Here is a 27,315-nt window from a genome sequence, read left to right on the forward strand (position 1 = left end):
ATAGATAGATAGATAGATAGATAGATAGATAGACTTCCTGAATGTATACCTTCAGAATTCAGATGCAACTGTACTTCTATGACCACAAGATGTCGATGCTATCACAGAACACAGCCACCACAGCACTCACTGATAATGTATCTTGTCTGATGCTGCTTGAATTATACTGCGGGTTATTGATGGAGTGATTGCGCGGGGGGGAGTGCTTATTGAATCCATCTTTTGTATTGATGGTGCACATGTTGCACTATCCTGCAAAAATCTCGTCCAGCAGTAAAGAATCTTTTGTATGCATGCAGCAGGTGTTGAACTTCAGTTAGCAGTGATTTCATATGCAATGCAGAGGATACATATGAACTAAAAAAAAAAAAAAAAAACAGCATTTCCCAGTTCATACATATTGTGTTTTGTGCATCTCTAACTTAGGTGCTCACTGGCAGATCCCACCCCGAAGACCCGCCTCGTTCATTCAATTGGTCTGTCACAAACCTGTTTCATGCAACCCTCCGTCTGTCACTCAACACCACAGTCCACCTCCTCCTCCTTGCATCAGGTTGGTTGGTGTGTGCGTGCGTGTGTATGTATGTATGTGTGTGCCCACCTTGTTCCAGCGACGAGCTATACCCGACAGCCAGCTGTTTGCAGTGAATACATTTACGGGCAAAAGCCGCCGGTTCGGCACGCAGTTCTTTTTTTTAAATACCCCCCTCCTCTTTCAGGCTGTGGTAGTAGCCTTATATATTTTTTCCGTCAAAATGAGTCAGGATGCGATTGGGGTGCTGCCCTGCTATCGCTAGCTAGGCGGAGAAATTCCTTCAACCAGCCTGCTGTTTCAATCACTGCGGGTTGACACAACATTAGCCGAGGCGTTCGTTGAGTGAGCTAGCGGGCTAGCAAAGGCAGCTCTAGTAGCCGTTACGTCTGTTTTAGCCAACGTTAGCTAATGTAGTTACTTAGAGAGCGGACGCATTGCTGCGGCGTGTTTAGTGCAATAACGGTTATCGCTTAATGTTAGCTTCACAGCGAGGACTACTACTTTTTTCTTAGCGTAAACTAGCTCGCTAACGTTGGAGAGACTGACACAGTTACGGGTTTGGATGTCGCGACACTGCAGTTTTGAACCACTTTCTGGCGGATTGTGAAGACAGAATTGGACCACAGTGACAGCCGAAAAGATAGAATTGGACCACCAAGTGACAGAGGGGGTTAATGATACAAACCAGGTATTAAGTGGCTAATCTGTGGCAGTTGCAGTATTTTTTAACACTAGCTATATTAAGGCAGAGCATCTCGGAGAGGCCCCACAGTCTCCTTGACATCCCCTCCCCTGTCCGAATCTCCCGTGATTTGCCGAGAACACCCGGGTGAAGTCGCAGTTGTTCTCGGCTGGGGGGACAACTTGACAGCGAGGCCCCTAGCTTTTAGTCTCCCCTCCCCTCCCCCAGTCCCGTTTCATCCATCCGTCCGAGCCCGACAGACCACCTCCTCCTCCTCGCCCCGAGATCGAAGCGAGGACCGGGGGATTCGGGGATAAGCTGAAACCTGTGGGCAAGTGTTTTGTCGGGTCCCGTCTAAAACCGGGCTGCCAAAACCAGAGGGGATGACTCTGGAGTCCATGATGGCTTGCTGCCTGAGCGAAGAGGCGAAGGAGTCGAAACGAATCAATGCAGAAATTGACAAACAACTCCGCCGAGACAAGCGAGACTCCAGGAGAGAGCTGAAATTACTTCTTCTCGGTATGTGGCATGCTAATTCTCATGTACCCTTTCATTGCACTGTCTTGTGTCGTTATATGCATAACTAACCTCCTTGGGCCTTCTTGGCAGTGCTAGCAAATATGCTGCTAGTTAAGGTTGCTAGCTGGAAGTCTGGTTGTCAGTATGAGTAACGTTATGGCATGATTCCCGAAATGCGTGGCTTGTCTTGTAGCTTGTTGAGTTACAAAAACAGTTAGCTGGCTTGTCCAGGTGCACACCTGCAAGAGCACGCTAACTACACTTACCGTCTCTTTATTCAAATGTGTGTTTGTGAGTGTGTGTGTGTGTGTGTGTGTACTGGCATTGGTGTGCAGACAACAGCTCATTTGGCATCGAAGTTACTAAGATGTCACCGTGTACAGGCTACCACATGCTAGTCAGTGGGGCCAGTTTGACATTAAAGACAAAGCCTCAAGCTAATCAGTTGACCAGCTCAAAAACTGCCACTGTGGTTTGTCAGCTGCTGGTGGTTAAAAGGTGAAGATGGTCCCTTGATAGTAGAAACAGCAGCAGCTGTAGCAGCATTGGGTTGCTTTACACTGTTGCTCACCAGGTTGCATAACATTTGTACAACCTGAGGTGCCTCAGCTAGTCCTTGCTTGGTGCTCATTCATTCATTCATTCATTTATCTATTCCTCTTATTTAATAGCATGCACCCAGTGTCACAAATCTACCCTTCTGGTGGACAAGGATACTGAGGGATTTGCCCCCTCATCCTGGAGTCTAGCTGAGTAGGTTAGCTATTTTTATAGCTCGGTGTGTGGGCAGGTGGGAGCTGCTGTTGAATAAGTTGCTCTGTACTGCATTGATTCATAGTTCTGTGGACACAAAGAGGAACAATAGGCCATGCTTTGCCACAAATGTACTTGCATTCCCTTCAGGAAAATGTATACTGTGTGCATGCAAATCTAACAGGCTTAACCTTTTGGCCGCATGTGCATGATGTGACCTGCCAGTGCACTTAAAACAACAGATTTCAGGTGTGGAAAAAAAAGAAGAAGCAGGTGTCCATTTTTAGGACAATTAAAATTATCTAGGTTGCATCCTTAGCTTCGAAACGTTTGCTCTCATTTCTTGCCCATCAAAAGCAGCCCTGGTTATTTGACATGTGTGTCTCCTTTCATTTCCCTGCTGAATACCTCAGCTCGGAGAAGTAGGCCACACTAGAGTCATACCGTCGGCTGGGACATATTCTATTCTGTGTCATACATTTTAATCGCTGTTGCACTCTGTTCTACCTGGCGGCCAAGGTGAACAGGTGGAAAGGGTTTTTGTTTTTGTGTGGTGGTTTTGAAATGGTTTGCTTGTGTGCTGCAGTCATATTTCTCTCTCCAGATGATCAATGAGGGGTTGGCTTGATGAAATGATTTAAGATATTTTGGGATTCAGGCATTTACACTGTCTCAACACTGGCTTTTGCATCAAGTATACTCTGTGTTTTAGCTGTTCTTGTAGTGTTTCTAGTGTATCCCTGATTTTTAGCAGCAGACATTAAAAAAACATGTATCAAAGTGTCAGTGTAAAAGGCTGAAAGCAAGCAAGAGCTGCAATCAGTCATGCTGTAAGAGGGCCATCCTGTGTGAGTTAAGGCTGTCCGTGGACGCTTGGATAAGGACGTGTAAGGCAGGATTAGTCCAGGTCTTAATAGGCTTGGTTAAACACATCCGCTGCTCAGACTTTGAGATGTCACTGACTCCTATTATCCCCTGACATTATTCTCAGGCCCACAGCCCTCTGTGAGCTGCCCTGCCTCTCCTCAACTCGCTGGAGGGTGAAGGCAATCACTGTTTTCTGAACATTTAACCACCATGTTCCATCAAGTGTATTTTACAGAAAAGCGAAAGTGATACTGTGATACATCATGAGCGCTGACCATTTAGCCGTCTCGGTTGAATATTGTGGGAGTTGTTCTGTCATTAGCTATCGTGCGGTTGAGTGCATGTGCAGGAGATAGGTTGTACATTTCAGCTGGGCTTGCAGCAATGTACCCAGCAGCTCCTTCTGGCCTGAGTATGCACAGTTTTAGCTGTACATAATGTGTTTCTGCAGACTGCTGTAGCTTAAGTACTAAAATATTTTAGTGGGGAGGCATGCAACCATGCGGTTTCTTTTTAAGGTATCATAATCCAGCTACTCTGAGTTTTTAGATTGACTATTTTTTGATGTTTTGGACAAAAACAACACAACAAAACATCTGAAGATTAAAATACAATCAGTGCAATTTCCTAAAGCCCAAGGTGACATCTTAAAACAGCTTGTGTTGTCTGACCAGACGTAAGAAATGAAAAGATTATCTGTTTACAGTGTTGTAAAGCAGAGGAAAGTATCACAGCCTCACATTTGAGAAGCCAGAACCAGAGAATGCTTGACATGTTCGAAATGAAGAAAATGGCATGACCAGTTAATTGATCATCAAAATGACTGCAGATTGATTGACTAATCTTTTCAACTTTAAATTGAGATAGATAATAGCTACTACCACCTCACCTCATATCATTCACCTAACAACAAGAAGTCCAGGTCTACCCTCCTTCTGTGTCCCCTTCCCTTCCTGGCAGAGTTTACTGTATGGTCACAGTGCACTGCTGTAATAGCCATGTCTCAACAAAACAGTTATGAGGTTACACCAGACTCAGGCATGATGTTTTCAGGCTAAGAATACCGTGAGGGTGATTGTTAGGGGTTAGTTTTGTAGGTAAAAGCTTTTGCAACTTCAAGCTTAGCCACTTGGTCAGAAAATAACAGCTCTGCCAGGGCTGCAGCAGTGCCCACAGTCTGGCTGCCTGTCACTGAGGGCCATATCAGGCCATACCAGCAGCTTCCTGCTCCACAGACCAGTGGTTTGCCTCTACTTGGTCAAAACACAGTGGGCCAGGAGCTGTGGCCTTTGCTGCATAGGGTAAATGAGCTGCTGGAGTGAGCGAATGGTCAGTAAAGTGAGATGGAAGGGCAAACACTTTTCTCAAAGTGCTGACCGAGGTAAACTGTAAGCTCCCAGTCAAGCTGTCGGTGTACCAGTCTGCATTTGTTTGTTTTTTTTGTTTTTTTTTTTAATGAAATGCGGGTTTCACATGAAATCTGAGTTACAGAATGTGTGATGCATCAGTGAAACATGCCTAGAATGACAGAAGGAGGGCATTTTTGATCATCACGCACAGTATTTAAGAAGGGGCACTGACCAGGGGTAAAAGTTGGCTCAGCAGCCAAGATGACTGCTTGGTAGCACATCATCCCAGGCATGGATTTTAATGTACTGTCTTTTGCCAGACCCTCATTGATTGTCTTGTTCTTTTTGATCCTCCCCGTGTCAGCAGAACATCTTGTTTCCAGGTTAAGACATCCTTTAGAGGAGCAGTCTGGTTCAACCAAGAAGAGGATCAGGGGTTAGGCTCAGATGTTTATTGCTGACCTTCCTTCCCTTGCCAAGTCGTCTTATTTTGATCATATATGGCAATAGGGATCTTCTAGCTCTACTCCTCAGTGGTTGTGTGTGTGTGTGTGTGAGAGAGAGAGAGAGAGAGAACGAGAGAGAGTGAGTCTGGTACTTTTAATGCCAGCGAAAGTGAAGCTATTTGGATGGTCAGTTATTACTGGAATCCTCTTTATTGTGGTCAAACCTAATGCTTTTAAATATGGAAGCCATTATGAGTAAGGCATTTTCAACATATAGAAAATAAAATAAGCATTTTGATAAGTTTATAAATGACCTCAAGCATATTTTTGACATTTCTATCCTGCAGTTTCTTGTAATCAGTTGACATGCACTGAAACAGACATTTGTAACAACCTAATACCAGCCAGTAAATTGGCCCAACTTCTAGTGCAATTAGCTGTCCTTTTTTCTTAATGATGTTTCATAGAAAATAGACCAGAATGTTTCCAAAAACAGATCTGAAATTCTAAGCCTAAGCCTAAGCTTTTACACTGACTGACAGCCACACTGTAGCTTTCTGAACATGTGACTGTGGCTCTATAAACGAAAGATTTTTAAACATTAATGTGGGGAAAGAAATATGTTCTCTCTGCTTAATTTTACCTCATTACTTACAGGACTTAATTGTATAGCTACTAATACTACTACTACTGCTTAAAAAAATATTGTTACCTAAAGCTTGTCCAGTATTTTTGGGGTCATTGCACCCATTTATTAGAAGGTAGAAAGGACAAAGAATAAAGGAAGAGAGAGATGGGGATTGGTTCATGGTCGGCGCCTTATACCTCTGGGCCACAAGGACACCTTTGTGAAGAAATGTTTTATATGGACTCTAAATGCAGAGTAATAAACTGATACAGGCCTGTGTGAATGACCACATATTAGAGCTGGATTACGAGAGGTTTTCTGGATTCTGTTAAATTTGTATCTGCATTTAGTTAGTCAGACAAGTACGATTCAAGTATCATTCCAAGTCACCTGAGGTCAAAGGGTCACCCATCACTTCAGTAATCTTGTTGTCACAGTGAAGTAAGCACACAGAGGATGTTCTCCATTACAGAACATATCCAGTGTCTCCGTCCAGACTCCCACTGCATCCCTACTCATTTGCAGTAAATGCTCAGACAGTCACCCTGCCTCAGCCAACCTTGCACACACTCTTTGTCTCTCTCTGTGGCATGGTGTCTTTTACACCGTCTCTCATGCTAGCACACAGCTGAACACACACACACATGCACGTTTTTGAATGGGGTCATGCTTGGCTCTCTGGAGATATCGGGGTGATTGAGGCTAGATGGTGACTGTCCCACATACTGCTGCTGCTGCTACCCCTGGTCCCCTGATAGGACAAGGGGTGGGGGGGCATAGAGCCTGCCTCTCTGTTCACTGCCAGTTTCCTCAGCCCTCTCTGTGCTGACAGGGTGGCATGTTCATTTTTGTTGTTTACTCCCACCAGCTGCTGTGTACAGTAAAGCCCACACTTCCCTCTGATCGCACCATTTCAACTTCTGTCACTTTATCTTTCAGTTTCAAGCTGGATTTGGAATGATAGACCATGCATACACCTGTCTTTTTTTGGAGGATGTTGGGCTTGCAGTGTGGTTGTGAAGCAGAGATGTGCAATGTATGTTTTCTGCCCATGTGTGGATAAAGAGTGATGTTATCTCATAGAATCTCTGCTATGAGATCCTCTAAAATAAGTGCCGGGGCTTAAGAAATAATGTCAACATCTTGGATTTGGCTGTTTTTAGTTAGAAGCAGCTGAGCACAGCGTGTGTGTGTTGCAGACTAAAATACTGCTGCTCACTCCAAATCTTTTGTAAAGCCAGTATGTATTTGATTTTTTTCGCTCACCCACACCACTCGACCAGAGCAGCACTCAGCGCATACTCACTGGTGAACAGACAAAGCTGTCCTAAGTTGGTCAAATGACCGAGTGAGTTGTGAGAGTGTGTGTTTCAGGTGCAGTGCATGCTATAGCATGTATGCTCAATTTACAGCTTTGACGCCCATGCACTCAGCAGATGCAGAGACATCAGCACAAAGCAGTGGTGTTGTGCCTAGATCCTGACAGCGAGCAACGCATGTTGGAAAGCTGCAATAGAAATGAGAGAGAAATAGTCCTCTTTAATTTTTGTGCTCATGCTTGTGTGTGTGTGTGTTTGCTGGAGTCCTGTACTGTCTGCATGGCCGGGATCATTGCAGGGAAAAAGGGAAGAAATGGGCCATCACAGTGGAGGTAACATCCATGCCTTGAGGTTGACCACAGGATCTGTGTGTGTCCACAGTTGGTTAGGCAGCTGGTGTGTGTGTTGCGTAGCTCCAGGCTGCCTTGGCTCAATCCCTTTCCTTTGTACGTCTGAAAGAGGCCAGTTTCCAAGATGAATTTAGTGAAGGATTGAGACCCATGCTTCATTTCGGTTAGCCTTGTGACTGTCTGATTCATCTAGTGTCTTTCCACGTCTCTCATAAAAAGGCTAACACCTATATGATGCCAATTGTGAGATTTTGATAACACTTTTAACCTCAGCTGTGTCCATGCAAATTTTTTCCTGTCTACTGAGATTGGATCATTGTGCTCTGCCTGAAAGGACAGCCCATAAACCCTGATAAGGCAACACAGTTCATACCCATGGACAATTATGTTCATGTGCGTATTTGCATGCAGGTTTACCATGATGCTGATAATCCCTGTCTCCTGTTCGTTGAAAGCTGTGGCATTGCAGAGGGCAGCTGGGTTTAGCAGGGATGGGCCCCCTTTGCTTGTGCTCTAGTGGCCGGCCATGCCTGCATATGAAGTATGACGGAAGAATCATAGGATATGAGTAGACTGTGTAAACAAAGCAGGCCCCACACACACACATACACAGACATGGCTAGAAAAAGTGACGGTGTGGCAACCTGGGCTCAACCAAAACTGCTGCACTAAGACAGCAGTGTGTCAAGTCCATCAGGTGTTGTGTCATGAGCTGACATCAGTCACGTTATGTAAAGGCTTATGAAAGCTAGCCTGCCAACGGAGGATACAGGTGATGCGTTTGGTGTCTTTGCATGATGGGTAGCTGTTGCTATTTACATACCATTTTCATTGCTCTAGCTCCCCTTAATTTGGCTGTTCAGGGCAAGTTTTAATTTTATGCTCACTGTCGTTGGGTTACCCTTGACTGAGACTCCTAGCTCTGTTCCAAGAAACACATCGGGCTCCACAAAAGACTAGTGTTGGTGTGTGGGCTGTGTAGTGTGCCTTGCGCTGTTGCATTGGGGCATAATCTAAGCTCTCTTTCTTTTGTCTCTCTCACACACGTAGCTACCTAGAACAGAAAGCGTTATCAAACCCAAGTAGTGTGTGAGCTATTAAAAGGTGACCTCCTTTTTCTAGGTCATTACCAAAAAAGAATGGATGGATTCTAGTTATGAATATCCAAAATTCTTGACAGAGAGGGATGAGAATGGAGAGGCATATTTCTAGCCTGAGGGTGGTTAGGAGGGGTAGTGACGGAGGGGTGGGGGGTGGAAGGAGGGGAAGAGCGTGTATTTGTGGGGGAGAGCTGGCGAGGGCATGGAAATGGTTGTGGCTGGCGCTGGTACAATCTGGAGGAGGAAAAAAGGGAAGACAGAGGCTTGCAGTGTGTTGTCTGGTGAAAGAGGGACACGACAGTTAAGAGAACATAGTGGAGGGAGATCTTGTGACGGGGGTCACGAGAAATAAATCAGACATTAAGCTGGAGAGTGATCCTCTTGCTCCTTTGCTGAAGCAAAGCAGTCACCACCAGGACACCACCGCCGCAGCCCAATACAAAGAATACACTCTCTGTACTTGACTCCTTTTGTTAGCTAGACAATCACAGTTTTTATTACCTTGTGGGCCCCAGTGTGCAGCATTCACTTCAACGCATTGATTCATCCCAGAGAAATGATGAAGATAAGACCTTTATCCTGAATCATAAGAACCTAACTAGTCCCTGTTCTCCAAAATTGGACATTTTTGTTGGAAGAGAAGATAGAGGAGAATCATTTCCCCTTATGGACACAGTGCTCAAACCCAAATTTTGTTTCTAGGATTAAAGTATTTCTTCCTGCATCAGCGGAGAAGCCGCTATCTCTGCCAACCGTTTTTTTTTTTTTTTTTAAACAGTCCTTGGTGTTAGGAACCTCCTGGTACTGACCTCAGACCCCCACCCACCCCACCCCTTTCACCACTACCCACCCACCCACCCAGAGTCTCTGTGGAGCTGAGGCCCTTCTTCTCTGTGGTACACCAAAAGATGAAGAGCACAGAGCAAGCCTGAGGGGCTCACAGTTATATTTACTGTCTGCTACGAAAGAGAGGAGAGAGAAGGGGCGGGTGGGAGGGGTTTAAAAAAAAAAAAAAGGCAGCAGCAGCAGAAGAAGAAGAAGGAAAAAAAACAGGAATGAAAAAGAGAGGGAGACAGAGGATGGGGTTGCCATGGTAACGGAAATATGGCTGCTCTTCAAAAACCTTGAATGTAGGTGGTGGTGAGATGAGTATATGTGTGTGTGTGTGTGTGTGTTGTGTGTGGTGTGTGTGTGTGTGTGTGTGTGTGTGTTTTTTTTTCCTCCTCGTCTTTTCCTCTCAGTTTTGCAGATATTATGGATGTGCTGGATCCCTTTTGATTTCACTGAGGACTGAGATGCCATCAGCCCTTTTTTTTTTTTTCCTCACATGGCCTGAGGGTGGCGTTTCTGGGCATGTAGAACATAGAGGGACTAGTGTGAAATGTGGGTTAGGCCCAACATACCCCCAAGCAAGTGGGGTTTATTTGGCAATCACTGTAGATCTTTCTTGAAAAGCTTAAAAACTGAATGCTGTTTTACTGAATGTAGAGATTGAGTTTTTTACACTGAAATCAAGGTTTTAGCACGAATAGAGACAGAATGATAGTTTAAGAGAATTTGCATTATAATCCAGTTTTTTTTCTTGGGGATCATTCACTATATGTGTAAATCAGAAAACCTGATACCGCTTGAAATATTACATCCAGATATAGGCTCAGGAGGGCAGAGGAGGATCACTGAAGGAATGCAGCCTTTTTGACAACCACCCCAGCTGTCACCTTTTGGCAGAAGCAGTTAAGTGTCAGATCCTAAATGTAGGGCAAGTTGTCTTAATCATCTTCATTAAATTAGCTTGTACCCCACCCCCACCCGGTTGGCTCTCCTCTTTTTCCTGGAAATAGTTTTGATTTGTTCGCTTTCCAAACTGTGAGATAACATCCTGACATCGCACAAAGAAGCTTTGACATATTAGCAGTCTTAACCAGTTTAGTCAATAAGCTTGGAATCCCAGTGGAGAGACTTCATAACGTGGCGAAACTGACTTAGATGGGCATCTCACATTAATCAAGTTTTAGAGACGTACCAGAAGATTACTTTGGCTTCATTTGTACCAGGTTGTGCTGATCTGCCTGGCTTATCGGTTGACAGAAATGAATAAATAGTAATAAAACATCAAATACACAAACAGACCAAAGCATGTTCGTGGATCTCTGCAACTGGCATCAAAGTTTTTGTTCATTTTTGCCATTCATGGAGCATCTGTCTTGGGTCTCAGATTTGGCTTTTAGTCGTCTTGGCACAAATGAGTAGCTTGATTGCAAAATGAGCTGTTGGAGGGGACTGAGTCTAGCACCTAATTGGTGTGGGAAATATATAATTTTAAGTCACAATGTTGATAGACAGATACCATTTTTAGGTACATCTAGCCAAAACTAATGCAGTATAACACAACAATCCTGCTGTAAATCCTACCGATTATAATTTTCAGAATTAGAGAGGTGTTGAATCAGCATTATAGTCATTTTGGAAGTTGTCCTTTGTGTGTGCTGTTGAATCGACTCGTGTTATACTAAACGTAGTAAAAAGTGTTTCTGTTGTCCACCCCATTTACATCAAAGGTAGACTACATTTTAGTGTATAAGCTGATAAAGTAAATTTCCTATAAATAAGAAACTGCATGGACAATTGACAAGCTCTTATGATAAATTTTGTCTTTGTATGTGCATTTTTGCTGAAAACTATGTCACTAATGACTTGATGAAGATCATATACAGTACTGTACAACTGTCTCATGCTGCTTCATGAAAGTCTCTTTATAGATATTGTACCAGGAAACCCCAAAAGTAGCTGGAGAAGGACATTTTCTGTACTTACTTTACTTTCATCTTTTTCAGATGCTGTAAATTCTTTACATAATCTAAAAGGCTTCAGGGTACAGCTTGAAAAATGACACGAGAGTCTACCAATTACTTAATGTCAAATCATTTCAGTGCCAAATATTGAGTTTAATAATTTTTATTTATGATTGTGTTCACTGCTGTGTGAAAACACATGGTCTCAATCAATCAAAAGTTTTTAATGTACTGACACTTGCCACACTGATAAATGGCCTTTATGTGTCACTTCGCCTGCGATGTAACTTTGCTCCACTCTGTCTAACTCTTATGTGTCCTGTGTCCTGTTCCAGGTACGGGAGAAAGTGGCAAGAGCACCTTCATCAAGCAGATGAGGATCATCCATGGAGCCGGATACTCAGACGAAGATAAGAGAGGCTTCATCCGGCTCGTTTACCAAAACGTCTTCACCTCCATGCAGGCCATGATTCGCGCCACTGAGACCCTCAAGATCCCCTACAAATATGAACAGAATCGGGTAAGAACTGACCCACAGAAAGAAGAGCAGGAAACATCCTGACATTCATTCCATGGTCCCATATGATTATTTTAAAGGTGTGATTACTGAATTTGGTGTCTTCTGCACTGTGCAGCATTTTATTTTGTACACCATTGTGCTGGATTTTTGTGCAACACCACAGGATACAAGCCCCAGGACACAAGACATATTCAAATACAATGTTTGAGTTTTTGTACATAGACATGCTTTTAATGTATCCAAATGACTAAAAATGAACTATTTACTGATGGTGCGACATAATTATAGTCTATTATTGTATGGTTCTCAATTCCAGTCCTCAGGGTCCTGCTGGTCTTTTATTGTGAACCTCTAATTGAGCACTGATTTACACCTGGGATTCAAGGTGAATGTAGTCTGCTTTTCAGTGGGATGGAAAACCACCAGTATGCTCCTTTTTAAGGATCAGGATTCAGTATCTACGTTATGAATTAACAGTAGTCATCTAAATATTATGAAACAGATGACGTGTCCCATAACAAGATCATGGAATGATTACTACTGTTGGCACAGATATTTTAGTAAGAGATGTCACTTATTTATTGCTGTTAAAATTTGAAACCCACTCAAGAGAGGGGATGAAGAAATAGCCATATTAAGATATCAGATTCTTTCCTCTTTGGTCTTATAAGTTACTGTGTTGCATTATTGTATTAGTGTATCTTTTGTGTTTCACAAGAAGAACAATCAGGCACTTAAAATGAGCTATGTGTCAGTGGACAACTCATATTTTTTTTCAATCTTCTGTGGTTTGTGTAATGGTGAAACATGATTAAACCAAACTATTGTTTCCCCTTTCAAAATAAAAGTTCTAAAGTGCTGTACTGCAATCACAGTTGTTATAATTAAAATATTTACATTTTGGTATGTTGTTAAAGTAAATACTTTAAATTAGATTTAGTACGTATATGAGCATATCATTCATAATTTTCATTTGTCGTAGTCCGTTGTTTAATGTCCTTTTCAGCTGAAGCAGAGTTACACTTTCAACATTCCTTAATTATGTGTTTGACACAAACCAGTGAAGTCCAACTTTGTGTTTTTTTAAGGATTTTGTGCAGGTGGCCTCAAACGTATGCAATTACAGCACAAGGTCACCCTCAACAAAAAGGAAGAAAAAAACAAAGAAAAAGATAAAATTGCAAGAATTACTCATTAAGTGCAGTGCAAAATGGTACAGAGAAAGAGGGTAGAAACATTTTGGTTTAGGCAGCCATCTTCAGTGCACATTAAAGCCAGACATAAAATATAGCACACTGGCCCCATATAAGCAGATGGCCCAGTGATATTTTAGGAACTGCTATAAAGACAATTCTATATTTGAAGAAACACCTCTGTAAAGTCTAGAAAAGTAAAATGTATGAGCCATCAAATCTTTTTATCTATGAAAAATGTGTATGGTCCTTTAGTTGAACTTGGTGAAGGGCACAGGTCGAACTTGTGTCCCACTGGTGGAGTTTGCTCTCTGTTTTCTCTCATAGTATGTCTCTTGGACATTATACATATCTGCTTTTTATCAGTGGGGGAGTGTGATACCTATCTGACATTATCATATATATATAAATGTCAAAGTTGTGTCTGTTGTCTTTATGTGTCAGTCTACAACCTTTTCCTGTGTTATTTTTCTCAGTTAGACCAGCTGTGTGTTTTAGGTCTTTCACAGGAAAAATCTTCTGGTGCACAAGAAGTGATGTATTTAGTTTGTCTAGCAGAAACTTTATCTTTGGAATAAGTAAAATAAGTGGGTGGCTGGGATCAGCCAACAGGTCTAAACAGACAGTGAAGAAAGTTATCTACAGCTATCTAAAATATCTTCAGCTAGAAGATATCTGTAACTTAAGAAGTCTGGTTGCCTTTTGCTTTTCTCTCTTTGTTTTCCCTGTTGTGTTCCTGTCTCACCTTCTCTCCCTCACCTGTGTCTTTTCAGTCTAATGCCATGCTCGTGAAGGAGGTGGACATTGAGAAGATCAGTGGGTTTGACCAGCCCTACATCACAGCTATCAAAAGCCTGTGGGCCGACCCGGGGATCCAGGAGGCCTACGACCGCCGCAGAGAGTACCAGCTGTCTGATTCCACTAAATAGTACGTTTGTCTGTGTGTGTGCGTGTGCGCCTCTCTGTGTAGACAACGGTTATGATGTCTGTCTAGGATTTAAGAATGGCATTTGTGTGAATGTCTGACACAATCTGTGAGTATGCTTATGTAATTTTGCCAGTGTGTCTGTGATGCTGGTTTGGGAACTGATGCTGTTTATCAGTTTTGTTAATTCAACATATTTATTCTCAAGAATCCCAATCTATTGGATCCTTTATTATGCTTATTAGCTTTTGTAGAACTTGATATTAGCCCAGCGAAATGCGTTTGCCAAGATTTTATTGGGACTGGAAATCTAAATTACAAAATTAAAGAAAGGCAGCTGATGCCTAATGATAAAAACAAATGTTATGGTTCCCAAACTGGTGTTAAACCATCATATTTCACATTAATAATTAATACGTGAAAAGGGTGTGTGTGTGTGTGTGTGTGTGTGTGTGTGTGTGTGTGTATGTATATGTGGTAACCACATATATGTATGCAGGAATTTGAATGGTGTGGGAGTGTCTGTGCTTTTATTAATGTGACAGTGAACTTGTGTGTGTATGCAGATGAAAATCAGAGGGGTCACTTCACCAAATTCAATAAGAATTTTGTTGCTCACATTGATTCTGCACCTGACTACAATGGTTTTCAGAGTAAATAGGGTGTGTTTGGATGTGTGGCTAGTGGCAGGTTGCATGTGTATGTTCTATGTATTATTACCTTGTGGTGGTTTTGCAGTGTATGCTGGGCAGGGCAGAACATTAGCCTTTTTGTTCACACACAATTTGCTGACAGATTTCAAAATTCACCAGCCTGTTTCACAATTTAACAGTCCCATATGAAAAATATACAAGCTACAGGTACAATAGCCAAGATTGGGCTTTTAATTGTTGGATATTTTCCACCATGGCTGTGGCAAGATAATTTGATAGCTTGCAGTGTATCATTGGGGTTCCTTACACCTGGGAGGACTGGCAGGCTTCACCTGGAGTTCATGTTGTCCCAAACCGCTAACAGAGAGCAGAACAGTCTTGATCCTGCCTGTCGTTTAACCTGCTTCTAAACTACATGCTACCATCAATGAGCATACTCCAGACTTTAACAGAGAACACACACAGTCTGCAGTCTGCACTCCCAGTAGCTCATTTTCTGTATGCGCAGATAAGCTAAAAACTACCATGATCCTTGTTGTGTTTAATGTCTGAATGTCAGCAAAGAGATACTCACCCAACTACAGCTAAAAAAAGATTTAGCAAGGTGTACACGTCTTGTGTTTCCACCTTGATGTTTTCAGCCAAATGTGTCAGGCTGTTGTTCTGTGGTTGTTTGTGTTTGCTGCAATTTTATTGTAATAATTTGTGACAGGAAGCTAAACAGCTAAAGGTACTTCACTCACTTAATAGTGCCCCCTGGTTGTTGAATATCTGTACTGCAGTAAAATGCTGCTTCATGTCTGCATGCATGCAGGTGTGTTTGCTGTGTTTGCAGCGTGGTGTGATCTGTGTATTCTGCATGTTCATGAGTGAATGAAAGACAAGAAAATAATTGCATATGTCTTTATTTTGGTGTTATCCACACTGTTTATGTATATCTCCAGTTACCTTAGCGATATAGACCGTGTGACTGCGGAGGGATACGTTCCCACCCAGCAGGATGTGCTGAGGGTCCGTGTTCCCACAACGGGTATAATAGAGTACCCATTTGACCTGGAGAACGTCATTTTCAGGTACCCCCAAGGCACCAGGACTGCAGCATCCCCATGGCTAGAGGACAGAACCCACTGATGACTGTCAGGATATTAGTTCAGAGGGGGTTGGTCCTGAAATGACCAGATGATTTGTATCCTGTCAGTGCAGTTACAGCACAATTACAAACTTGCAAATGCCCATAAATTACTAGTGGAAAAAGACCCAGGTGTCCTATAGAGGAAAAGAAAAAAATGATGCTGTGTTTAGAACGAATGAGCTTGATTGGTAAACCTGGTTACATATCAGTGGTTTGTGTCCAGAACTGTGCTGCGGTTCTGACCCCAGGATAAAAACTAAGGCCAGACATGCTGCACTGTAGCGTGTGGGTAGCAGCCACCAAATATCTTTCCAGACGAGGAAGGATTAGACATTGACGTCAAAGATTCTCCAGGAAGTTGCTAAAAAATATGTGAGACAATTGGCACACTTTGAAAAAGTAGATTTGAAGCTTTATATGTGATTGGGGAAAAAAAAGTAGGGAACGTGTTTCCTGCTATCTTTGATATCATACTTGTCCAAACCTTCTTTATCTAATCCCCGGTGCTGCTGTTTCTGCTGCTGAAGTCACTGCTACTACTGTCACTGATGCCACCTCACTGTCTGTGACATAACCCACAAACTACTTGACCTCACCGAAAATTGTTGTAGATTAAAAAGAAAGTCAAATACACTAAAAGCTGCTAATTGTAAATTGCTAATGTCAGTTTATGTTGGTTTATGGACAGTGTTGGTGGAGCAGTGATGCTAACTAACATCCCTTTGTTTCTGAGATGTGGCCTTTTCCGTGAGGTTTCTTCAACAGGACTGATCCACACTTCCTGGAATGGCAGGGGGGTTGCGGTAATTGCCTGTCACGCTTTATATAACTGTTTTCCTGTCTTTTTTTTTCTCTCTTTATCTCTCTCTTTTTCTCCACCGGCCCTGCCTGCCTGTAGTTATCTTTCCGATCTGGATCGTATTGCAGATCCCAACTATCTTCCCACTCAGCAGGATGTGCTCAGGGTGCGCATCCCCACTACAGGAATCATAGAGTACCCCTTCGACTTGCAAAGCATCATTTTCAGGTAGAAAGACGCCACTTTTGGCTGCATCCCTCCATGTTATGTCGTGAAATCATTAACTCATAAGTCATCTGATGTGTTTTTGTCCAAATCCCCAATTAAACTAAATTATTTTTGTCCTTCCCATTAATGAAAAAAAAACAAAAAAACTTGTGACTTTTGATTTATACATTTGACTTGTGTCTGTTCCCCATTCCCACTCTAATGCTAATGCTCCAATCATAAAAATTAAGTCATTAGCATTTTACAGTCTCCTCATAGTCCTACACTTTCTCTTACCTCCTGCCACCAAGAGCAATCGTACCACACATAACACAACCCCCTAATGAACACAAAGTCCTACATTCTGGTGCCCGGTCTCTGTAAATGGGTCACCTCCTCTCTTCCTCCTCCTCTCCTCCTTTCCTCTCCGGCTGGTAGAAGAAACGAGGTCGTCCTCTCCGCGGTGGAGGAATGTTATTTTGGGCAGCAGGTCCTGCAGGGCCTATATTGGCCCGGGGTCTCTGTGGACCACAGTGGACTGGGCCACCACCAGGGGGCACCCTTGCATTGTGAATTGTGCAGCTTTCTCAGAGAGACCACACTGCACCTGGTCTGGAGGCTTGCACCTGTGCATCCAGAGGTGCGCTAAAATATGCCCTTTTAGACACTTAATTGAACCAGTGCCATTTATATACGGGCTCTGACAGGAGAAGGAGAAGATTTTACTGAATCAGTTGTCGCAGATGAAAGCTTAATGAAACTGGGACCCTAAACTCCCTGATGAGTGAAGGGTGACCTTGTCAAGGAGAAGGAGGATGCACACATCAGCCAGGACTGCTGTTCATGAATGGCTTCAGCGACCGCCAGCCTGTCTGCCTGCAGGCTCATGGTGCTGACATCAAACCTTTCATGCAAATTTGTGCTTAGTTGTGTTAGTTTATCTTATATGAATTATATACTTCTCGAGGTGCAGTTTTCTCAGCTTGTAGCCTCTCATCAGCTGATGTAGGAGGCGTTCTTCTACCATGAAAAGGACCCGACCATCAGAGGTGCCCCCTGTATTTTTCATCAACATTTCAGCTCTGCCTCCTGTCCTCTATCCTTTGTCCTTGTACCCCTCTCCGTCTCTTCTTTCGTCCTTCATTTTACATCCCTTCCATTTCCCCATTTGTTTCCTCTAAGTGCGTTTCAAAACTTCACGACTGTTCTTTTGCAGTGCTTTATCACACACACACACACACACACACCAGGGTAGGCTGTGAAAGCTGTCTTGTAGGGAAATGAATGCTTCATCTTCACCATATCACACAAACAGGAGTACAGACTGATCTAGTATCAGATGTAATGTTGACTCCCTGTATGACCACATGAATGCCACGCAATTTGAGAATTCCGGCAAGATATTTCCAACTGAGACAGTAGATGCACAAACAGATGTTTTTATACAAGAACCCCTGTGTTCCACTGCTGCTTGGCAGGTTATTGAATTTTGCCACAGCCTCTGCCTTCACAAAAAACCCCAAAATGTGGAGTATTTTTTATTCATATACTGTATAATGTTCTGAGATTAGGGGCAGATGGAGGCATGGTGTGACAGGAAATACCCGAAATTTGATTGCATTCAGTCACATTCTTGTATAACTATACTTACTTTTCGAGTAGTTTTTGGTTTTGCAGGAGACTTTCTTCTGCTCAGAAATATTGATTTGACAGACTGAAAATAAAAAAGATTTCCTAAATTGAGTGGCTCTCCTTTTAAAACTGATTCTAGATCTGTCTTAAGTGGGAAGCTTTCATCTTTTTGGTGGCATGCATGACTCACTAACCAAAGGACAAAAGCATATTCATAGTTCACATTTGTTTCTGATTTGTTTGTATAGTTTTTTGCCAAATATAGAGACCTGTACATGTTTGCTCGTAGGAAAATAAGAAGTTGCAGTTAATTAATCACCGTCTTACGGTGTTGAATCCATCAGGTATTGATTATTGAAAAATTGCCTAAAATAGAGTTAACAGGACTGCAAAATGATCTTGCCATTTTTTTTTTTTTGTAACAAATGGTCTGGACCCAAAATAAGTGGTAGGCCTACTTCTGATGTCTCTTTACACGTTAGTAAAAATATGCTTTCATGCGTCCCAGGATGAGAGACTATACTTTTATTTGGGTCATGTTCTGAAAATGTTTAAGGAAGACATACACAGAAAATATCTTCAGGACTGCTGGACCTAGAACAAATCTGGACCAAAACATTCTATTGTAAAGTTCATCTGCTGTGTGTGCATCTTGTTGTACAAAGTGCGTCATAATCCACTGGCAGCGTCATAGAATATACAGGTTTCGTAATTTGGTGCTGTTGCTAGGTCATTCTTGATGGATTCAAAACCTCAGTGAAAACAACAAGGCACCGTCCTTAAAGCCATTCCAGGACATTAGAAGTATCGAAAGCATGAACTTCTGTCCTGTTAAACACTGGGCACTCATTATGTTCTTTAATCTTTAGATCATCTAACATATACTGGGACATCAGGCTTTATATGATGATATATTTTTCCCTGCTTGCTTTTTCATTTGCTCCCCTCCTCTTCACCTTCATCTTAACCATCAGGATGGTGGATGTGGGGGGTCAGAGGTCAGAGAGGAGGAAGTGGATTCACTGCTTTGAGAACGTCACCTCCATTATGTTTCTCGTGGCGCTGAGTGAGTACGACCAGGTCCTTGTGGAGTCAGACAACGAGGTAGGCGGGCTGAAACACATCCAACACCATAACCACTGAATTAAAAGTCACACTTTGAATATTGCTGTATGCATCTTCACACAAAGCAGTTACGTGAATGCATTTTATGTTGTGAAATGCATACATTTAAACAAAAACGTGTCAGAAATTGAAGCCAGAGAACTTGAGTTTTGTCACACTTCTGTTCCCCTCTTCTCTACACCAGAACCGCATGGAGGAGAGTAAAGCTCTATTCAGGACTATCATTACCTACCCATGGTTTCAAAACTCCTCCGTCATCCTCTTCCTCAACAAGAAGGACCTGCTAGAGGAGAAGATCGCCTACTCACACTTGGTGGACTACTTCCCTGAGTTCGATGGTGAGATCATATATACGTTGGTGTTGTGTGTGTGTGTTGAGCAATCTGACGCATTCTTTCCTGTGTGGTTCCCTCTAGAAATTTAAAGTTGGCAGTCGCCTCCCTCTGACACATTATGAGAATGTGGATGTTATTTACTTGTCTGAAATCGGTTTTGACCACAGTCTTTGCAAGAAAAACAACATACACTCTATTTAATCTTTTTATTTACTGATTAATTAATTTATTGTAACAATTTATCATCAAAAATGCATTGTTCACTTACTCAGAGCTCAAAGTGGCATCTTGAGTCAATCCAAAACCATTAGATCACATATGACAAAGAAAAGCAGTAGAACCAGTGACTATTTTCCCATTTGTGCTTTAAAAAAGTTCTCTGATGCATCAGAAAATGAAAAGAAGTTAAAACTCAAGTGTGTTGAGCTTCTGTCCTACTTTGTGCATTTTAGTACTCAAAAACAATGAAATGTAGCTGCCTAACACTGTGTCCTTATTATATTATGGTACTTTTTAAAGTTGTTCTTTGAGCTAGGGCTGGGTGATTTGACCACAAATGTTGTCACAGTAAAAATTTTCATATTATTCAAATCATTATTTCTTTCAAATTTAAAGGCTGATTTTTGCACCTGAGTGAAACCAGACAGTTCATTGAAGTTTTAAACTATTCTTTATGGTCAGAACATGAAAAACACTTACCAAACAGTGCAACATTTGTTCGCTTTATGTTTACGCCTCTTGGTTTGTTTGTCATAAGTGTGAACAGGAAACAGACTAAAACTAAAAGGTGTCAAAAGAGCTGCACCACAGGTGTGAAAGCAACCTCAGTGTTTGTGATGTAGACCCAAATACTATGGATGCCTTTTCAATGACAGTCCTCATGGAATGTGCAGTGTTTACATGTGCTCATCTGTGTCTACGTTTAAGGTCCCCAGAGAGATGCACAGGCGGCACGGGAGTTCATCCTCAAGATGTTTGTGGACTTAAACCCAGACAGTGACAAGATCATCTACTCTCACTTCACTTGTGCCACGGACACTGAGAACATCCGCTTTGTGTTTGCAGCTGTCAAAGACACCATCCTACAGCTCAATCTCAAAGAGTACAACCTGGTGTGAGGGCTCACGTACAACGCACATCTCCTCTCCCCATTGCACAAATGCACACCTCTCTTTGGGAGTGTGCGATCAGCTCCACATGCATCACACAGCACACCATGCTGGCTCTCTCTCTCTCACACACACACACACACACACACACACACACACACAAACACACACAGACAGACACACACACACAAACAGAACCCTTCCTTTCTTTTTCTTTTATTTTTTTTTCCCCGAGTACAGTACATTCACAGATCCTCCCACCTGCAAATGCCGCCCCTGCTCTTTCACCAAAGCTCGCCCTCTTCTTCCTTTCGCTCGGCAGCTTGTTGTGTCAGAATCCTCGCTCCTCCCAAAGCCGCTCCGTGTGTCAGATTTGGCCCCGGCTGCTGGCTCTGGCACATTTCATCTGGCACACAAACCTTTTCACACGGGCTGTACAGTGACTGAAGGGGATTTTGGTGTGTGTGTGTGTGTGTGTGTGTGTGTGTGGGGCATGTGGGTGTGTGTGCGTGTATGTACTGTATGGGGCAGCATTAACTAGCAAGGAGCTGTGTTTTGGTGAACAGCAGCATCAAACCCCTTTGGCCTCTCCAGAGTTGACCCTCAGCGGTGCGAGATCAGATCCTCTGTCGTCTCCTTTGCTGAACTCCTCCCGGCGTGGAAGGAAGCGAAAACTGTATCTCCTGGAAACACCAGAGGACCGGCAGCTCAGCGCTGAAGGAGAGAGAGATGTCAGAGCGACTCGGACAGGATGTGAGGTTGCACACAGGACGCGGGGGGGGGGGATGGGGCTGAGGATTCTGTCTCCACCTCGCATCTATGAATGTACCCACCAGTGTGAGCATCGCAATCGCAAAAAATAGAAATATATATACTATGGAGTAAATGCATATGTAAACACACTTAAGACAAAAAGCACGAGAGGGCAAGACATAGCTAATCAAAATCCGTTTCATTGCTGAGATTTTTTAAATGTTTTTAATGATAGAAATTTGTTGCTACGTCTACTTCTATTTAACAGATAATGGCTAAATGGAATGGTGATTAAGAAATGGTAAGAAAATCTATAAAAAAACTAACTTTTAAACAAAGAAATCTTAAAAAAGAAGCAACCAGAAATTTACTTGACATAAGTATCCTTTAAAGATTTCTGTATTTTTATGTTTAAGTTAATCACATCGCTTCCCTCCTCCAGATGTTTTCTGAATGGATTCACAGGGACAATCTTCCATGTGACCCTCACAGTATCTCGCTCTGCTGATTAACGCTTCCCTCCCCCACCCCGACACCCTTATTACAAAACACCAGTAAGCAGGGGTGAGAGGACCCTGCTTTCTACACTGGCTCTGCTCTTATTGGTGGAAGCAGATGTGGAGGGGAGTGTGATGTCATCAGTGTTTTTGTTTTTTTTTATTTTTTTTTTATCAGCCCACAGAGCACATCTGCAGCTCGGGCCGCAAGTAGCTTATTTGACAAAATAAAAGCTTGTACATTAACATTAAACACGCCCTCCCCTCCTAGGGGGTGTGTGTGTGTGTGTGTCGAGTAGAATCCGCGCGGTAACATCTCTGATGGCATCACACCTTGCGTCACTCAGCCGTCCAATCAGACACACTTCCTGATGGTGACATAGTCATCCGTTATATATCAGGGTGTGCCTCTGTTTACTTTTTTTTTTTTTTTTTTAAACTGTATAGTCACTTTGTCTATAAAAAGATTGCTTGCTGTTGAGTGGTGAGAGGAAGGGTGGGAAGGGGAGGGGGGCCTATAAACCTTTCACAGAAAACATGCACTCAGAAGTCTGCTAACGTTGTTTGTGTATATTTGTTTGTAAATACATATACACAAAACACTCCTGTACAAAATGCTCTGTGGTACACCATCTTTGGCAAAAAAAAAAAAAAAACAACAAAAAAAACCAAAACAAACAACAAAAAAAACACTATCAACTTCTTTCGTTAGCATACAGTTTTTCCTATGAATTTATGGTAGTATTGATACTGTGATTATGGATTTTGTTCACTTGATTAATAGGACTACGCAGAGCTGAGTGGTGCTAAGGAAAACGATTGGCAAGGAGCAATAGTCAGAGAAAAGAGGTTCCTCCCAACCAGCCTCACAACTCCACACTACTGCAACAGCTCTGGCTCCAGAGTAATAACTAACTAGGGCTGGTTAAAAAAAAAAAAACTTCACAGTATGGTGACAAGATGATTTTAAGAGTAATTAAAGATTTTTTTTAATTTATCTAATTTATGGACCAGGTTTGAAGGTGTTGATAATTTGACTGCTTTTGATTCTGTCATGTTGAAGTGCTCCTTTTCTCACGGTGGAGCCTACTTGAGTCTGAACTGCTGTAAAAAAACAAAAAAACAAAACAAAACAAAAAAAAAAAACGAATGTCTGGTATAGTAAGGACTTTATCTCTGCTTTCTATTTCTTATTGAGAAATTTCCAGTTGTACTTGCCATCACATCTCCATCCATTTATAATACTGTTTGGTTTCTTTAGGAGCCCTCACATTTGTTTTGTTTTAATTTCTAAAAAACAACACAAAAAAACAAACAAACAAGAAACTTGTATTTCTTCTCGGTTTATAGACGCAGCGCTGTAATGCATACCTAGACAAATGTACAGTATGAACGTAGGTGGACTTTTTTATCAGTGGTTGAAGACCTATGCGGTCCATGCTTGCTATTTGTAATTTAACACGAAAAAAAAAATTCTGTTGTCGGTTTTTTGCATCGTTAATTTCCCGTTTTTTGAGGCTTGCTTTGATTAGTGCCAGTGAAGTGCAGATACTTTTTTGGTCTTTGACCTTTTCTACAGGTGACTTATCCTTCATCTTCATTAAGGGCTATCACAGTGCATCAGGCATCAGACAGTGGGGAGTGGAAGTACAGGACCACAGTGAACCAAGTCATCCACTACTAATCCTTGTTTATAAATGGAGATTACTCACAGTATGTACTATAAGAAGTATAGGCAGGGTGTTAATGCAAACATAAGGTGTGCGTAGAGAGTTTACCAACACTAAGCAGTTTTCTTTATGTATTTCTTTATGTATCTGGCCCTTCGGTGAGTTAGGTGGACCTGGTATCTGGCTCTCTGACCTTCACTACTTAATTTTAATTTGCATCAGTATCACAGTGTTTACCTGTTACAGCTCAGTCCAGTGTAGAAACACTTATCACTAAAGACACTACTACCAGGACAAGTATTGCATGTTTCCCCAGGTATTTTGAGTTGTAACTGATAGCCAAGAAATCTTAAAGACCACACTGGTGGGTTTGCATGATTTAACCCATTAACTACAAATCTTACACTGTATTCTTCTAAGCTTTCACTTTATAGATTGATTTCCTTCCTTTCAGGCAGCTGCTGGTTTCTGTTAATGCCAGCTTGCAGAGTGTTGAAATGTGGTTGTGAGAGACATTTAGTCTCCTTTTTCCTTTCTCCTTTTTCTTTTGACACACTTGCAGTGGTAATGCAGTGAGCAGGGCTACTTCAAATCTCCCTTGTGGATGCTTTCAAAAGAAGCTCTGATGCCAGAGTTGTGATAATTGGTTGCCATAAACGTATTCAAACACTGCATGGGTCACAAATTTTGCTGTTTGGTAGCTGCTTCTTAAATCCCAATTTCATTTATTTATTGTTTTCAGACAAGCATGAGCGCATTAAGTACCAATCTGACTAAGTAGGGATGCACCAATCCAACTCTTCTGATACCTCAACTCAGAGTATCTGCTGATACCCAGTACAATGCCAGTGCTCTTTTTCCCCAAAACTAAGATCTATATACCTCAGTTTGTGGAGCTTTATTGGAATCATTTTTAAATAACATGAGAGCAGGGACTGTTGTGGCATTAAAGACAGAGTCAGAATCATGTTGTAACTGATTGAGGAAATGCTAATCCAGCATATTTGGTTGGTGCACCCTTACAGCTGAGATTAGTTTTCACCTAGTCCATCTTAACTGCATTACCCTGCAATTTACAGAAAAATGTATATGACTAAATGTTCTCTGTAAGTCAGCTGTCAACCAGTTTCATGTCACTCCAGTTGATTTTCAACTGCAAGGCTGGTGAAAAGATAGGGAGTCAATCTAAAAACAGTGAGCAGCCTACTATCGAAGTTAATGGAGCTAAATGTTTGGGGGGTTTTTTAATGCCAGTGTGGTCCTTAACTGCCATTTTGTCTGCTAAAAAATGACACTAACCTTGTATGGAGGAAGCAGACAGCCAAGTGTCAGACAGCTGTCACAAAGAGGGTCTGGATGCCAGTATTTAAATGGAATTATACCCAAGTATTTATCAGTATGTAGTTAAGATTTACTGTGTGTTGAGTACAGCTCACTTTAATAGTGACAAACCAATGTTGTGTTTTTTAAACTTGACACTCTGGCACATGGCGAAGGGCTGACTGGCTTTTAGCGTGGGTGTGTTAGTTTGTTAGCAGCCCGTCGTTGCGCTGTGTTTTCGACACATTCTATCTTGACACTTAAATCTCCTTCTCATCCTTTTTCCGTTTTGAGCATTAACCGGTGAAAAGACTGGACTGGTTTTTCACTATAACACTCTATTATTTATTGCCTTTCATTGCCTTGAATGACGACAGATGGTGTCGCCGGCGCGTTCCGGTTTCAGAACGCGTTCTGTGACTTCTTGGTAGCCGGGTGGGAGGGGCTGTGCGGGTTCCCTTCCTGTGGGCTTGTTGGAATAAATGGAATCAAACCCATCTTTCGGACATCAGTATGGAGTCAGTGCATATTCAAAAAACTTAAGCTTGTTCTCCCTTTTTTTGTTGTTGTTGTGTTTTTCATTTTCTCTCTGTGTATGATAAGAAGACATTACCAGAACATTATTATTTAGGACCACTTGATTTATTTTTCCTCACTCCAATGAAACCTGAAGGTCAATTGTGTAGTGGTGTATAAAATGCTGTTTTTATTTTCTCTTTATTTTGTATGTAAACCAAATGTAAATGATGTATTATACTGAGTGTGCCAACCCCACTCGATCTAGAGCCAGGCTCTCTCTAAGTGCCAACGCTGTGGTCATCATCAAAAGGACCACCACCACCACGAGACGGTCCCCCTTTTTAAATAAAACACACCAGAGACTAAAAGGATAGATGATTAAGTACACACAAAGACTTTATTCTGTATTTAAGATTGAAGATTTAAAAGATAATCTGCTGTTTTTTTTAAGAAACTGTAATTATAATTGCATGTGCTGTTTATTTTGTGTTGGAAGTGAGGGCTTGGATGTTTTCATTGAAGCAGAGCCCTTTGATGAAGGGGGTTCAATCAGTTGGTTATTATCGATTATTGATTTACATAACTTTGCCATATTTTTTTTATGTGTTTCATGTATTTGTTTCAACCACTGTTGCCTGATCCTCATTCAAACATGAACATGACTTATGATCATCGCCGCCTTCTAAGAGAGAAACATAATGACAAGGTATCTGTTTTAAATTGAAATAAATTTGTTCCTATACTTGCTGATGGTGTGTGTGTTGACTGGGTTTCATCATCCTGTATGGTGTAAAAGTCTCTTAATATGAATAGATAGTACTGTGGGTAGAAAAGATCGAGTATCCTGAGGCCTGTATGTTGTTTTTTATAAATCAGTCATGACGAGTCTCAGAAACAAATATAAATGTGATTTCCTAGATTTTAAACTGAGCAAAAAATGTCTTTCTCCACTTTATTCTGTTGCATATGGCTGACTTTTTTTTCCCCCAAAATCACTTGAGCGTTTTCCAAGAAAATGCCTCTGAAAAATGTGGCCATCTCACTTTGTTTCTCTTACTTAAGTTCATTTGTTTAATTTTTCAGATATCCCTCAGGGTCTGGCTGTCCTGCTGCAGTTGTATTTCCAAAGCCATCGGGCCTTGGTTGGTTATTATCCTGTTTTCTCTTTTTACATATTGTGGCTGCAGTAGATGTGGTCAGAAGTGTAAACAAATCAAGCAGCCACTGTGGGCCAACAGATGAATTTAAATAGATAAATGTAACTTTTAAACTCAAGTTTCTGATTTAGTTATAAAAGCCAGTAGCAACCCCAGAAATAGAAAATTTAGGGGCACTGTACTGAGTATTCCCAGCTCCTGTAGGGACACATTCAGGATATAGGAGGTTCTATAAAATATTTCTGGATGATTTCAGAGGTGAAAAACTTCTTGGGACACGAATAAACTGGGTTTAACTCCAACTTCAACTTTAATTCTAAACTCAATCAAACCCATTAAACCATTGATGATCCAGCCCTGGGTATCAGCCTGTGTTGTGGACCCCACCCCTCGCTCTCTCCTCGGCCCTGGCTGCGGTGATGAGCGGGT

General features: G+C 41.9%; 1 protein-coding gene across 2 annotated transcripts; it reads left to right on the plus strand.

Moving 5' to 3' along the window:
- The first annotated feature begins 58 nt into the window (after positions 1–58).
- On the plus strand, positions 59–26,471 carry gna11b (guanine nucleotide binding protein (G protein), alpha 11b (Gq class)). Of its 2 annotated transcripts, none has more exons than XM_018663493.2 (7): positions 59–1,736; positions 11,676–11,860; positions 13,827–13,981; positions 15,576–15,704; positions 19,376–19,505; positions 19,711–19,864; positions 20,789–26,471. In XM_018663493.2, the coding sequence occupies exons 1-7, from the start codon at positions 1,601–1,603 to the stop codon at positions 20,977–20,979; spliced, it is 1,080 nt and encodes a 359-aa protein (XP_018519009.1). In that variant the 5' UTR covers positions 59–1,600; the 3' UTR covers positions 20,980–26,471. The 2 variants fall into 2 exon arrangements, with proteins under 2 accessions (XP_018519009.1, XP_018519008.1); XM_018663492.2 differs by lacking the exon at positions 15,576–15,704 and adding an exon at positions 16,662–16,790 and having other exon boundaries at positions 62–1,736.
- Positions 26,472–27,315: the final 844 nt, after the last annotated feature.

Source organism: Lates calcarifer, linkage group LG19 (assembly GCF_001640805.2).
Source record: "Lates calcarifer isolate ASB-BC8 linkage group LG19, TLL_Latcal_v3, whole genome shotgun sequence".
NCBI lineage: Eukaryota > Metazoa > Chordata > Actinopteri > Centropomidae > Lates > Lates calcarifer.